Source organism: Cryptomeria japonica, chromosome 4, assembly GCF_030272615.1.
Source record: "Cryptomeria japonica chromosome 4, Sugi_1.0, whole genome shotgun sequence".
Lineage (NCBI taxonomy): Eukaryota > Viridiplantae > Streptophyta > Pinopsida > Cupressales > Cupressaceae > Cryptomeria > Cryptomeria japonica.
This window is the reverse complement of record NC_081408.1, coordinates 575,386,265-575,401,635: the sequence shown is the minus strand read 5'-3', so window position 1 is coordinate 575,401,635 and position 15,371 is coordinate 575,386,265. Positions and strand designations below refer to the sequence as shown.

The 15,371-nt window shown below is 34.3% G+C and overlaps 1 protein-coding gene across 1 annotated transcript; it reads left to right on the top strand.

Annotated features, from left to right (window-relative positions):
• The first annotated feature begins 10,101 nt into the window (after positions 1-10,101).
• Positions 10,102-12,507, top strand: LOC131071058 (3-hydroxy-3-methylglutaryl-coenzyme A reductase 1). Its single transcript, XM_058006753.2, has 3 exons — positions 10,102-11,162; positions 11,289-11,470; positions 11,590-12,507. The coding sequence occupies exons 1-3, from the start codon at positions 10,207-10,209 to the stop codon at positions 12,177-12,179; spliced, it is 1,728 nt and encodes a 575-aa protein (XP_057862736.1). The 5' UTR covers positions 10,102-10,206; the 3' UTR covers positions 12,180-12,507.
• Positions 12,508-15,371: the final 2,864 nt, after the last annotated feature.

Here is a 15,371-nt window from a genome sequence, read left to right as displayed (position 1 = left end):
TGAGCATGGTATTTGGATACAGAGTTAGACATACAAATAGGTTAAATTCTATTTCTAGTTTGTGTATTCATAGTGCATATGAGATGGTTAAGAAAAATGCTTAAATTGACATCTGTGAGTGACTTAAGAATGAACTGCTAGATAACTTGAAAAAGATTAAGGGTGAAAAGAAGGGGACATTCCATTTTGGGAATCTACTTGTATGTTTAATGCTTTACTTCACAAAGGAGATACCTATAATTGGTTGGGAATCTACTTGTATGTTTAATGCTTTACTTCACAAAGGAGATACCTATAATTGGTCACAAGGACTTTGCATATGACATCCCGGTAGGTAGACAGATCATGGAAGATATTACCGACATTGGTGCTAACAGTGATGACATGGTAAAAGACTACTTCAAAAACTTACAAACCAAAATGAAGGCTAGAGAAAGGATACTGCAGAACATTGTGGATAAGTATAATAAGAAAATTTGTTTTGTAATCAAAAGAGACGAAACATGGATGGAAGTTGTTACTCCTAGAACTATTTGGATAACAGAGATGAGATATGAAGTTGATCTGAATATTCTTGAGGCTTATGCTAAAACACTTCTTGATGCACCTAGGGAACCTTCAGAAGAAATTTTTGCCAGTGCTGAGACTATTAAGAGCATTGTTTTGATGAAAAAGCAGAGAAAAAGAAGAGAAAAATTCATCAAAGATGCATCCAAAATGGCTAAAGAAGTTAAGGAAAATGTGATGAACTTAAGTGGTATTTCTGCTAGTGAACTAGAAGGACTGGAACTGGTAGCTCATGTTTCACCGGTTGTCTCTTCTTCTGATACAGACAGTGGTAAGGTAGTAGAGTTCAAAAGAGTTGAAAGGAAGAAGAGGAAACCCTCGTCGGTACCTTCTCCTTCTCCTAAAAGGACATGAACTTTAAGGAAGAAGTAGCAGGTTGTAAGGGAGCCTAAGAAGAAGTTAACTCCAAAGAAGAAACAACAACCTAAGGCACTGAATACCCTTACACCAGACGAACTAGTAAATGGAATTACTCAAGATGGTAATCTTTGCAATGTGAGTAAACTTTATCATTCATTCAAGGATTCTGATAAGCACACAATAGAGGAGAGCATCATTTTGCATCTTGACATCTACAAGAAAGTCTTGATTGAGGTTGCAGATGATCTTCCTAATGTTTTATACATAATATTAGAGGCTAAAATAATGTCAGTTATGAAATTGGACAAAAAGTTAAAGGTTGAAGCATTCTTGGCTGTTCACCCCATTAATTCTAGAGAAGAGATTGATGAACTGATATTTGAAGCCAACCGGTTAGTTTTTATGAGTGGTCACCGACAAGGGTATGTGCAAGCTAATGAGTCACAAATTCATGGAAGTCTGCGTGTTGGAAAACGTGCTCCACAAAACAGGCCCCCATTTTCAAAAAATGGGGGCCCGTTAATGGTTCGGCCTCCCAAGCCAAAAGGTGATGGGGGGCCGAAGCTAAATAAAACGGGCCCCCGTTTTTAAATTCTATTTTTACCGTTTTTTTGGGCAAATTTTTCATTTTCACCGTGACAGTGAATTGACAAGAGGAGATCAAAAATGGGCCCCCATGCTGTGGTTTCCATTTCAAGCCTCCACCACTATCCCAAGTACACATTCAATCATCTATTTTCAGATTTCATAATTTTCTTGTATATTTTTCTTGTTTTTTTGTGTATTATTTAGTTTTTTTGTATTATTTTAGTTTTTTTATAGTAGCCTATAAATAAATTATTTTTTATATTTGTAAATTCTTGATTTTGATCTAAAATATTTTTGAATAGATAACCCTAATCAACAAATTTAGAAATCAAAACCAAACCTAGATAATTAACAAAACGAAATCGACACAAACAAAACAACGAAAATGAAATGGAAACAAAAACAAAAACGTTCGAAAAGGAAATTGAAATAAAACCGAACATATGTACCTAAATTGTTCTTAATCCTCATTAGGCAATACAAAAGTTACCACTAAATTAGTATAACCTTAAAATTAATTAACATTACTCTTCAAATTTTAGATATCAAAGTTTATGCTTAGGTTTATGCCATGTCATGGCATAAAGGTCCTATTATGGACCTATTATGTCATGTGATGGTATAAAAGGATCAATTATGGACACATTATGTCATGTCATGGCATAATAGGACACATTATGTCATGATGGCATAATATGTCCTATTATGCCATGACATTGCATAATGGGTTCATAGTTGGTCCTATTATATCATGTCATGGCATAATAGGACCTATTATGCCATCATGGCATAATAGGTCCTATTATACCATGACATTGCATAATAGTCCGCCTATTATGCCATCATGGCATAACAGGTCCATAATAGGACCTATTAAGCCACAACATGACATGATTTTATCAAAAATTGCCAACTTCATCATCTAATTCATCTCCAACACTGAAACTATGCTAATTCGACATGTTTACTTAGTATGATAGGACCAATTATGGACCTATTATGCCATGATGGCATAATATGTCCTATTATGCCATGACATTGCATAATGGATCCATAGTTGGTCCTACTATGTCATGTCATGGCATAATAGGTCCTATTATGCCATGACATTGCATAATAGTCCACCTATTATGCCATAATAGGACCTACTAAGCCACAACATGACATGATTTTCTTGAAAATTGCCAACTTCATCATCTAATTCATCTCCAACACTGAAACTATGCTAATTCGACATGTTTACTTAGTATGATAGGACCAATTATGGACCAATTATGCCATGATGGCATAATAGGTCCTATTATGCCATGACATTGCATAATAGGTCCATAGTTGGTCCTATTATTAGATTTTTAAAAACTTATAAATATCCTGTGTATCATTTAACATATCCACACCTAAAGGATTTGGTTTTGCATAAAAATTAAAAAAGAGAGAAAAGTAAACATAATTTTTTTATTCATGGGCGAAAACCATTCTTATGACACCTTGGACAAGTACCTTGGCATCATGTATAATTTTTTTTAAAAGTACCCTACACTTGGAGCATACCACAATCCATTCAAATTCTCTTTATTCTCAACCATCCTTGTCATCATTCATACCATGTATCTCACATTCCTAGTTTTTGACCTTGATTCAAGTCTTTTAATCATTTTGAGACATGTTTTAGGAAAATTCTAATATATAAAATCCTATTTACAGAGAACTGTTACAAAAAAATTGAGAAGATGAGTAACATATATCCACATCTCTACCAAAGTAGGGAGTATGAGTTGAACATGTGATGCCTACCTAGGTAGATATCTACCCAAGTAATCTTATCCTATCCTCTAGGTGCAAATATGCAATACAATAGTTAGGTAAATGCAAGAAAATAATGATGCACCAACAAAGTGAATGTACACATTGAGGTGACACATAACATAAAAGAGAAACCACTAGATATCACATGATTTTAAAGCATTATCTTATGTTTGTATATTGGTTAATCTATCTTCTTAAAGTATTATCTTATGTTCATACATTGGCCTATTATTATAGAGAATATAATAGATTATCACTATTTGATCACGCATTTTTGCATCTTAATATCATATGATTGTGCCTCACATGATGATCTTATGATCATATCTTGGTTTATAGAGCATAATGATCTTACATTTCAATATCTTATTTTAAGCACTTATCATCAATCCTTATATATTCTTACACTAGAAGGAGGATCATCTTATTTCTCACTTCTTTATTGATCTTATGTATGAAATATTTTATATTGATTTTAATAGTTGATGCATTTTACAAGAAATGAATTTATTAAATTGAATATATAATAGATTTATGATGTTTCATTGAAAGTTTTTATTAAGTTTTGTGCGCAAATTTTATATTTAAAGATTCAATAGTATGTACATGTATATTTTTTTAAGTTCAATATTATATTATATATTTCATGTGTATCTCATTCAACAACATAGAAATGTTACTATTTATAAATGTTTTTTTTTAATTTAGTAAAATAGATTCTTCTTTGACATAGAGTTGTATATAATTCATGTATATCTTTATATATGCAGGAGCTCTTTGTTATCATGGATGTCTTTGACATAGATGAACTATTAGGTGAAAATCCCCCACCACAACCCCCTCCTCCTCCTCCTCCACCTCCACCACCACCACCACCTCCACCTCCACCCCCTAGATTGGATGAAATTTGTTTAAGAGAATGAATTAATGAAAACCTACAAGTGATTGAACAAAACATTGCTGCTATCCAAAATGAGCAAATCACGCCACCCCATCTTGTAGAGTTTGCAAAATCAAAGCAAACTGTTGTCGAGTCAGTTAGATCTGTTGATTCTCAATTAGATCAATTTCATAGACGATGACAAGAGTTGTGTGATAATAGTAACGAAACTGAACATGAGTTTTACAACAACAAGATATTCTTTGTTTATTGATTTTAACATACTAGGGTTTGCATTTTTCAAATGATCTTTGACTAATTCGTAAATTCATTAACACAGATTCATCACTAAATTTTTTAAAGAATTCAGTTTGAGTCATGTCAAGAAGATGTTTTGGATGAGGATCACAAATTTTTGATACCACCCTTAACTTTAAAACATCTCTAGCATTTGATGGAACTCTAGTGTTATCATGTCAAAATTTTGCAATTAATTGTTTAGTTTCATCATTTAATTTCATGTCCGACCTTTGAAGTCTACCACTAAAACTCCAACAATGGTTTAGTGGATCAATTTAAATTGTGTCTCTTCTTTTGGCCGCTCTTGACAAGGTTCTACGATGTAAGTTCAAATAGCCACTTATATCACTTAACATTCTTTTACTAACAATCATTTTGTCAACTATAGCAGTCGTTATAACTCTACGTCTTGCATTCTTATCTTTAGATCGACTTGTTTTTCCTATAGAATCGATGGCACTGGCAACAGTAGATACAACTTGCTTATATGATTCATCTTTTCTTTTTGGTTTTGCATAAATACCTATTTTTTTCATGACTTTACGCATTTTTAACATTTTTATTAATTGTAGCATTAATTGACATTGGAATCCTAACTTTTTATTATAGAAAAATTGTTTATATAATCTGTTCACATGTGTTCTGATTTGTCTCCAAGAAACTAACCCATTAAGATTATCTAGGACATTGCTATCAATAGTAAACAAATTACATTCATTTTCTTTTAGAGAGGGTGGTGTAATATTTTCAATTTTTATTTCTTTTCATATTGGTGTATGAAATTTATATCTAGCTTCATTTAAATCAGCAATTTGATTGGCATCATAGTCATCGGGATTTAAAACATACCAAGATTCACATCCACATCAACATTTGCATCAACAGTCATACACGTGTGTGGTTCTACATTTCTTGCATCTATCATGATGTCTTCAATGGTCTCATATACAACGGGCACTGAACTAGATGCTTCAGAAGTGTTATTCAATAGTCATTGTTGTGATCTTCGATCTCTTTGGCGTTTTGCCTCCTCCTCTCTTTGTGCTTGAATTTCGTCCACTGTCATTGTCCTCTTTTTTTTCTTTTGACGTTGCTTAGAACCCATTTTTACAAACTCGTCTTCAAAAAATAATATCTTTTTACTGAGTTCTTCAAAAAATCGTGTAAAAAATATTAAAAAGTACTGCCAAATGATGTAAAAAATCTTTGTCAGTATAGATTTCAATGATAGTGTGGTAAATCGATGCAATCTATCTTTATTTTTACAGTAACGGTTATTTAGAAACGGGGGCCCGTCATTTAAATAACGGGTCCCCGTTTTAAAAATGGGGGCCCATTATTAAATCCAACGGGCAAAAAATGGAACGGGCCCCCGTTTTAGAAATGGGCCCCCGTTTATAAAACGGGGGCCCGTTATTTAAAATTTGAATTCACAACCCGCCACTTGCCTCGGGATTAGGCCCGGGATAGGCCTAGGATGGCCACACCTGAGACATGAACCTGCAAATTCAAATCTCCATGAATGAAAGCACAAATATGAACTTCTGAAATAGTTTACGTGCCTCTAATCAGAGAATTTTTATACAAAATTGAAACCCATTTCAGATTATACTGTCTAGATTCTAAATATGTAAATTAATTTAAAAATTGATTATTTTAACTATTTTTCATTTAATTTATACTAAATTAGGTCCATAAATATGAAATATTAACTAATTTTCTTAATTTAATAACTTTTTTATTTTAATGAATTTTGAAAAAAAATTATATGTCATCAATCTACACAAAATTATTCTCTATTTAAAAAATAAAAATAAAAAAATGCTAAGTTTATGTCAAATTATGTGGGTCGTACACGTCAAATTTTTAAAAAGATAATTAAGGCCATTAAAAAATTAATTTAAAAAAAAATATTTGAAAAAAAATACAGAAAAATATGTTCATCAATCTTCAGTGTGTTACAAACCATTTCCCAAAACGGTTTGAGAAAATAATTTTAATTGTGTCAAAAAGTGTGGGTCGTACACATGCATGGTATGGTCCTGAAACGGGTATTTTTAAAACATAGTTTTTAGAACTCCATTCAAAAAGTTATTTTTTATTATGTGGGTATTAAAATAAATTACATATTTGAAAAGTACACTCAAAGAGTTATCTTTTATATTCCTGACTTTTTCCAAGATTCAATCTCTAAGTGTTTCAAAATTTAAGCTCAAATGAGACAAAATCTGAAAAACAGGGAAAACACTTCCACTTTTTGGCCAAAAAGTGGACTCATCTTCTTGCACTGACCCACAAGTCAACCTAATGGCTGGAAGAGTGAAAGAGATAGCAGATGAAACTGTAGACAAATGGGACATATTTTTTTGTTGAAAAAGAAAAGAGAGGAAAAGGAGAGATAGAAAATGGATAAATCTTTTGTGAAGGTATATCAAAAAAACAAAGGTAAAAGAAAAATTGGTAGTGTACCTATTATAAAAGTCATAGACAACCTTTCTCCACCGACACAGGACACCCCACCAATAACTTCAGAGATATTGGTACATACAGGTAGTCAATCGGATAAGGAGGCTGAAGAAATAACACATGATGATACTAATCCGGATTCTGAAATTCTCTTTATTATGAATGTAAACACACATATGTTAATATTGTCATGGATAAAGAGACTGCAGAGGTTAAGACAGTTGATGCTACAAACATTGAGATCTCTGAGTCACCGGTTAAAACTGCTAACTCTCAGAATATTGAAATATCGACAGAAGCTAAGAAGTATGACACTGAGAAACCAGCAGATGCACATGGACATACACAAACTGAGAAACCAGTAGAAGCAGAGGTAACAAGATAGAGTGAGAAACCGACAGCAACTATAAATAAAGAGGAAATAAATGATGGTAACAAGGAAGAAATTGTTAAGGTAATTGGTCAAGTCTCTGTGGAAAAGAAAGTTGGGAAATACTATTTTCCTCCTTCTTAAGAAAGGGGATTAAAAAATTCCTTGATTACAAAGTGCTTTTATGTAAAAAATGATGATCCTTATTATAGGATTGCCCATGGGATTTAATAGAATTCCTTTGCCTAACTTGGAATGATTTTCACAAATGAAATATCCTTTGCATATTTGTTGTGTGTCCATCTTATTATGGAAACCATTGCAACTGCCTCATTGTTGGACATCCCAAATCATTGCAAAAAAAAATCTCACGTGCATTTTATAATCGCCATCTAGATTTCTTATGATCTTAATCGAGATTATTATGACACTAATCCTACTATTTTCCATTTTTTTAGTGCCTTTCCTTGACTTAAGTAGAGATGTATCTATTTTTGGATGCTTTTCTAGATCAATGGCACACTTTTTCCTTTGAATGGGTTTAAAAATATCTGGAAGTATCACCTTGGTGACAATTGGCTTGTTCAATATACATATAGCTCCCAACACACCTCATCCCCACCTTGGACATGTGAGATGGCGAGATTTCTTGGAAGTCTTCTTCCTCGATCACTCGTGTGTTCTACAAGGCCTCCACATGGAATGTCCCATCACAAAGTTAAGAAACTCTTACGGAGGAGGGCTATGGAGTAGCTTGACAACATCTAACACAAACAACAAGGTCTTCCATAGGGAAGCAATGAGAAGTCGACACGAGGTGTAGTCGGAAGAGATCCCTTTCGAGTTGCCAATCATGTGCGCACATGCATGTGTGGGTGAATTCATACGTGTAACGTAGCATCCATGACTTTCTACATAATTTTCTGAATGGGCAGAAAATGTATTCAACATGTTGAAAGCACGTGACATGACCAGGGCATGGAAACAAATCTTCTTCAGTGCACGTTTTCTTGACCAGAAAGTGGTTTAATATGGCAGCTGAACATTCCACAAGCTGTGTGGAGTACAAAAGTTTAAACAGTTACTACTCAGTCTTTCTTAGGTATTTATTAATGTTAAGGGAGTCGTACCAAAATATCTCGTTTTCATATTTAGAAGACTCTGAACACAATATTTGACGTGATTGAGCTTTGACAAATTAATTGTACATATTATTTATTTGTTTATATCTACACGTAATTTGAAGTTTCATTTAAATAGATTTATTGAATATATAGATATATATAAGTTGTTCTTTTGGGTAATTCATTGACTCAAGCAAAATTACATTCTTTGTTTAATATAGGAATTGGGTTTCATATATATGTTTCATATTATATTTTATAGGTCTATTTTCTTGACTCACAACCCTCCAATGTAATATTATAAATTCTTTATTATTTTGTATTGTTTTTTTAATTTGCTTCCAAGATAGTAATATTGAGTTGCTGCTACAAAACATGTGAAATATACTATGTAACATTTGATTAAGTTGCACTTCTTAGTAGGTGGAGGGATTTATATAACTTAAAGTTCTCTCTCAGAGTCTTTAATCTATTAGACATCACCCAAGTACCTAGAATCATCATCTTGTAGTCTTTGCTTGAGCATTGAGTTACTTCACATATATTATTTTGAATATAGATGGTTCTGGCCAGCTCCACCATAGCTCTTAGCTCAAAATATCTACAAAGTGCTCCACAAACAGTTCAACCAAATACTTATCATATGTGTGCCTAAGCTTCATTAAATGATTTTCTATGACCACCTTAGTCACACTATCTACATGATCAGATCTAATGCAAAAAACTTGATGTGGTTAAACCAAGCGATCATCATCCTTGCACTCATAGATATAGTCGGATCAAAAGATCCTCATAGATGCAATTTATTCTATACATCATTCAATCTCTACATAATCCAATGATCACTCATTAATAATCTCTGATTCACCGAGACACTGACTAATATTAATTGCCTCTAAATAATATTTTTTAATCAAAAAATCATGTACATCCTCCAATTCATAAATAATGAGTTACAATACCCTTTAAATTTCTAGTTGTTCACTCTTCTACATTTTATTTTGTTAATAATGTTTTTATAAAGTTTGTTTCAATACTTAGTATTTAAATATTGTTTCAATATTCATCATTTAAATATTCTTTTATTCACATAACATAGATCTTGCATAAGAAATTCCATTTTTAATTCATTGTTAATTCTCAAAAAAATCTTTAAAAATACCCAAAATAAATACCACACGTAATCAATTTTTAAATACCAAATGCCCACAAATTTTCAACCTCACCGAGCTAGCCCAAACAATTATTCCCCTGCACCTAATTCATATGTGAAATGTCGTTCTTACACCATAGACCATTTTGGCGAATAAAGGGTAACATTGAGGTCATGGGGTTAACAAAGAAGGCTTCGACGTTTCTTTTTCAGAAAAATAAGCTGGCTGTTCCATCACATTGTTAGGGAGGGATTAGACCGCATGTTTGATCAATCGAAAATAAAAATGAAAAAGTATTTTTGTTTTAAATAAACTAATAAATCAATCAGGTGCAATCTGATCCTGCCTAGACAATTCGCACATTTGTAATCAAGAGGTTTTAAACGTGGGGTTTTCTTTTACGATTGTTATGAAGTTTCATGGTCAAAATAATACTTCAACAAGAGGAACATTTGTGTTATAAATAATCGGTTTCCTTGCCTATGCACAGACAAACTCAGCATATATTTCAGGCCTTGACAGCATTAGGGATCCTCGAAAGCACAAGCAACACCCATTAGTGCGGAGCCTTTCCTGTGAGTGCTCATTGCAATGGATTTTGCTGGTCTCAGAAAATCTAAAATGGGCGTCAAGAATGGAGGAGAAACTGATTGTTGCGGTGATTTCAAGATGATGAAGAAAAGGGATTTCAATGGGAATTCAAAGCTGTTGGCATCTGATGCGCTGCTTCTCCCCTTGGGACTCGCCAACAAGTTCTTCTTTCTCGTTTTCTTCGCATCATCATATTTCCTGATGAAGAGATGGAGAGAGAAGATGGGTACCTCAACGCCTCTCCATGTTGTCAACTTTGGGGAGCTTGTAGCCATTGTAGCCCACTTGGCTTCCTTCATATATCTGCTGGGATTCTTTGGAATTGATTATGTCCAAAACTTTATCAGTGGCAATGATGATTTTGCTGAAAAGGTGGATCTCAACATCCCTCCAACAACCTGTGGGATAGCAGACAAAGAAGAAATTGTTGCTAAGAAACCTGAGGTCCAGCTCAAGGGAATTAACCTTGGTGAGAATGAGGATGGAGATATTGCAGCTGCTGTATGTAATGGCACTGTAGCCTCGTATTCTCTTGAATCCTCTCTTGGGGACTGCAAGAGAGCTACCTCTGTGAGGAGAAGGGCCTTAGAGATCATGACTGGGAGATCCCTTGATGGGCTGCCCCTGGAGGGATTTGATTATCAGTCCATTCTTGGGCAGTGCTGTGAGATGCCAGTGGGTTATTTACAAATCCCTGTGGGTGTAGCAGGGCCCTTACAAGTCAATGGGTTAGAGTACATGGTGCCCATGGCAACCACAGAAGGGTGTCTGGTGGCCAGCACCAACAGAGGTTGCAAGGCCATTCTTATGAGTGGTGGCGCTACAAGCATTCTTCTCAGAGATGGCATGACTAGGGCCCCTGTTGTGAGGTTTCAGAGTGCCAAGAGGGCTACGGAGCTCAAGTTCTATATTGAGGATCCTGCAAACTCTGATAACCTCTCTGATATCTTCAACAGGTTGGTGTTTCTCTTCCAGATTCTGATTGATTAGAATATTTTATGGGTATTGGCTCAATGGGTACTGAAATAAAGCCATATTTTCAAGATAACTGATACGTCTTTTGGGTGCACTTTTTTCAACAGGACAAGCAGATTTGCCAGGCTACAAGGTATAAAATGTGCAATTGCAGGCAAGAATTTGTACATGAGATTCTCATGTTTCACTGGAGATGCCATGGGCATGAATATGGTCTCCAAGGGTGTTCAGAATGTCTTGGATTATCTTCAAAATACGTTCCCTGACATGGATGTTATCAGCGTTTCTGGTAATTCAACTCCTCCGATTTTTATTTTTTTTGGGGGGTTTTACTTCTACACCATGTAATTGCATTGGATTGTACTTTAAATGGGAGGGCTAATTTTTCAAATGGGTTTCTGTTTTTAGGCAATTTCTGTGCTGACAAGAAGCCCACAGCAGTGAACTGGATTGAAGGGCGTGGGAAATCCGTAGTGTGTGAGGCCATCATAACAGAGACGGTTGTGAACAAGGTGCTGAAGACGACAGTTCCAGCATTGTTGGAGCTGAACATGCTCAAGAACTTGACTGGATCTGCAATGGCAGGTGCCATGGGAGGATTCAATGCCCATGCTGCCAACATTGTGTCAGCTGTGTTCATTGCAACAGGTCAAGATCCTGCCCAAAATGTGGAGAGCTCCCACTGTCTTACTATGATGGAGGGGGTGAATGGGGGCAAGGACCTGCACATTTCGGTGACCATGCCATGCATAGAAGTGGGGACAGTGGGGGGAGGAACTCAATTGGCATCACAGGCGGCATGTTTGAACATGCTTGGAGTGAAAGGAGCAAATAGGACATCCCCTGGTGAGAATGCGCAGAACTTGGCAAGAATAGTGGCAGGTGCAGTAATGGCAGGAGAGCTGTCTCTCATGTCTGCTCTGGCTGCAGGGCAGCTGGTGAAAAGCCATATGAAGTATAACCGATCAACCAAAGACGTGAAAGCAGCAGCCCACTAAAAGAGTTGAGGCGGCGTCCACATCATTCTGTGGAAATCACATTTTAGTCCAAAACAGAGGATTACTTTGCCGCTTATCGGGTAATACAATGTTCAAGGAAACCAAATCGAGAATTTAAAACATTGATCTCTCTTGGAGTTCCATATCGTAGCCCACATACATTAGGGATGTGTTTAAGACCCACGTACGCAAGATTTCTTCCATAAAAGTAATCAAACAGTTCATCATTGTAAAAGTAATCAAACAGTTCATCATTGTAGTACTTGTGTTACACAAGTATTAAATGTAATTACCTTTTCTTGATTCTTTATTATTCAATTATTTTTCTACCAATAAAAATTGTGATTTTTTTTTCTTGAATTTTTTTTATTTTTATAAAGTTAAAATGTATGATTTTTAAGTTTTTAAATTATAGAAATTATTTTTTCAAATCTAATTGGCTCAAAACTTTTACATGGATCCACTACCTAAATGCAATTTTTTAGGTTGCAATATTTACATTCTAAATATTATTTTTATTAAAAGTGTATTGTCTCCTAACTGATCTTTCACAAAAAATATTTCCTTTTTATTATGCCGAAGACGTTCTTTATTTAATATGAACGATCAACACTCACAATATCTTATAGCGATGCAAGAAGATCAAAATGATCTAGTCATTAGATTATTGAAGTGACAGACTTCGTACATTCTTGCCATGCCAATTAGTTAGTGTCACAACATGATGGTGTGATTAAATAGATGTGAAGCAAATAGTGTTCTTTTTTCTCAAAGTGTGTTCAGCATGCCCTCTCTCTTCTAATTTAATTTAGAGGTTTAGTTAGATTCCCATTTACCAAACACCACAACTTTACATAATCCATAATGTAAAATCAAAATTGGTTACTTAGGTGTAATAAAAAATGTCACTGGACTATGTTTTCCTTTGGTCATATCAATTATTTATTAGTTTTTATTTTTCCATATTTATTAGGGTTTCCTAATTTTCATATTTATACCCTAATAAGCCATTAATGGTGGTTTGCACTGATCTATTGACATGTTTAAAAAGAATCAATGAATGTACTCCACTTATCTATTCACTATTAAGATATATGCTTTTCAATGAATGTGCTCTCCTTATCTACTTATTGTTAAGATATACATTATTGCCATTGATATACCTATATTCAAACAAGAAATGAGTGCCCATGATAATGACGGTCATAATGTATTCAACCATTCTCCATAGTAAATTATTTTAAAATAATTAAATTATTTTAATGGTAAACGAGAAAGAAAACAAAAAGGCAAAAGAAACATGAATTACCAGTTGAGAATTCCTAATCAATGTTTTTTCCTCTACCTTCCTTCACATGTATTCTATTATCTTTGACTTTAAAAATAAAAAATAGAAATGAAAATAATTGATAAGAGATTTCCACAATCTATAGAATAGATCAAAAGTTGTTTCTGGATTAAATTGTGTTCAAAATCTTTAAATCAATGTTTCCGATCACACTTTGTGATCCATCATCAAGATAAAGAGAGCCAAAAGAATCAAAATAGGTATGAAGTTGCAGACCCAAACTATAAATAGAGAAGGGAGGTGAGAAAAGGACACACGTCGATCAAGGGAAACAAAAAAACAAAGAAAAAAGAAGTAAAATAAAATAATAATAAATGATAAGAAAGCATAAAAAATAAATACAAATTAAAAAAAAATAAAAAATACAACCCAAAAGAAAGACTACACACACACATACATACATACATGTGTGTGTGTGTGTACATACATAGATACATACATATATACATATGCAAGAAAGGAAAATATTAAAAATAATAAAATGAAATAAATAACACAAAAAAGGGGCAAAGGGAAGAGAAAGCAAAGATAAAGGATCAAATAAAAAATGAAAGCAAAGGCTAAGCTCCTTGGTAACAGAAATGTTGTAGGCTAAGCTATTAAGGTGGGAATGGAATTCTTCAAGCTTCTCAACGCCATGTGGCCAACAAACATTGGTGTCATCCACAGATAACTTCCACCACCTTAGTTTTAGAGGAAAGGAGAAAAGAGAAACTTCTTCAAAGTGCTCCATGTAAAGGTTAGCGATGACAAGAGAAAGAGGGGAACCCATAGCCACCCCATCCACTTGTTCATAGATCACACCTTGGAAGGATCTATAAAAGTGGATTTGAGACAAATCTCAACAAGGGACGCTACCTTGTCATTCAATTTTCATCTGACAATATCAATGGCATGAAGAATGGGGACCTTGGTGAAAAGTGAAACCACGTCAAAGCTCACCAAGAGATATGTTAGCGATTTTTATTTTGACCTTCAGTCCTAAGGAAACACACAACACCAGACTATGGGATTGGCAATCTAGCACCTAACATCAACACTGTCAATAGACTGAAAGAAAATGTAACTGAACAAGGCTATACAAGCCTTCTACTCTTCGAGCTCCACTAGACTTGGGAGGGTGTTTGTATTGTAGGTCTAAAAATGATAAAATTATACAAACTAACCAGTAGACCTATTTTAACAAGGAGGATAGTTCTCAGATGTATGATAATGGGTGCTTGACATTTCACCATTACTTGAGCATAATCCCATTTTGCTCCTTAAAAATACTGAGAACAAAGGCTAAACTAATCCTAATCCTACAACATAAAGGAAAAGAAGAAATGAAATGATTTTGAAAATATTTGGGACCAACTGAACCAAAACTTGCAAAGAAATGACTAGTGCCAAAGAGAGGGCAGCAGAGTCATGTGAAAGGTTTCATATGTTGTTGCATACAAGCATTATTTGAAGGCCTACTAAATGCTATTAACTTATAATAACAATATCAGTAAAATAGTATCACATAATCATTCTTACTAATCCGTTTGAAACATAAGAATCCCATTGCATTCTCTGAGATATCTATAGCAATCATAGAAAAATAACTCAAAACAGCAAGTGTGTCTGAAGATTGAAAATAATCCTTGATTATATAAGTCAAAGAAGCTTACATCCCAAAATGGAGACAACCATCTAATAAAATAAAACTATGAAACACATTTCAAAGCATAAGATTTAACAACTAGAACTAACTTCCAAAATATCTGAGCCTAACTAATAACACTTGACACTTTTTTACAAAGCCTTTGTCCACCTTAGCAGAAGATCAGGGTTGGAACCCTTCAAAATGAGGAGAGAAT

Coding starts and splice junctions, on each gene's coding strand:
- LOC131071058 (XM_058006753.2), top strand. CDS start 10,207: ATGGATTTTGCTGGTCTCAGAAAATCTAAAATGGGCGTCAAGAATGGA. Junction 11,163..11,288: donor CTCTCTGATATCTTCAACAG/GTTGGTGTTTCT, acceptor TTTTTTCAACAG/GACAAGCAGATTTGCCAGGC. Junction 11,471..11,589: donor GGATGTTATCAGCGTTTCTG/GTAATTCAACTC, acceptor TTCTGTTTTTAG/GCAATTTCTGTGCTGACAAG.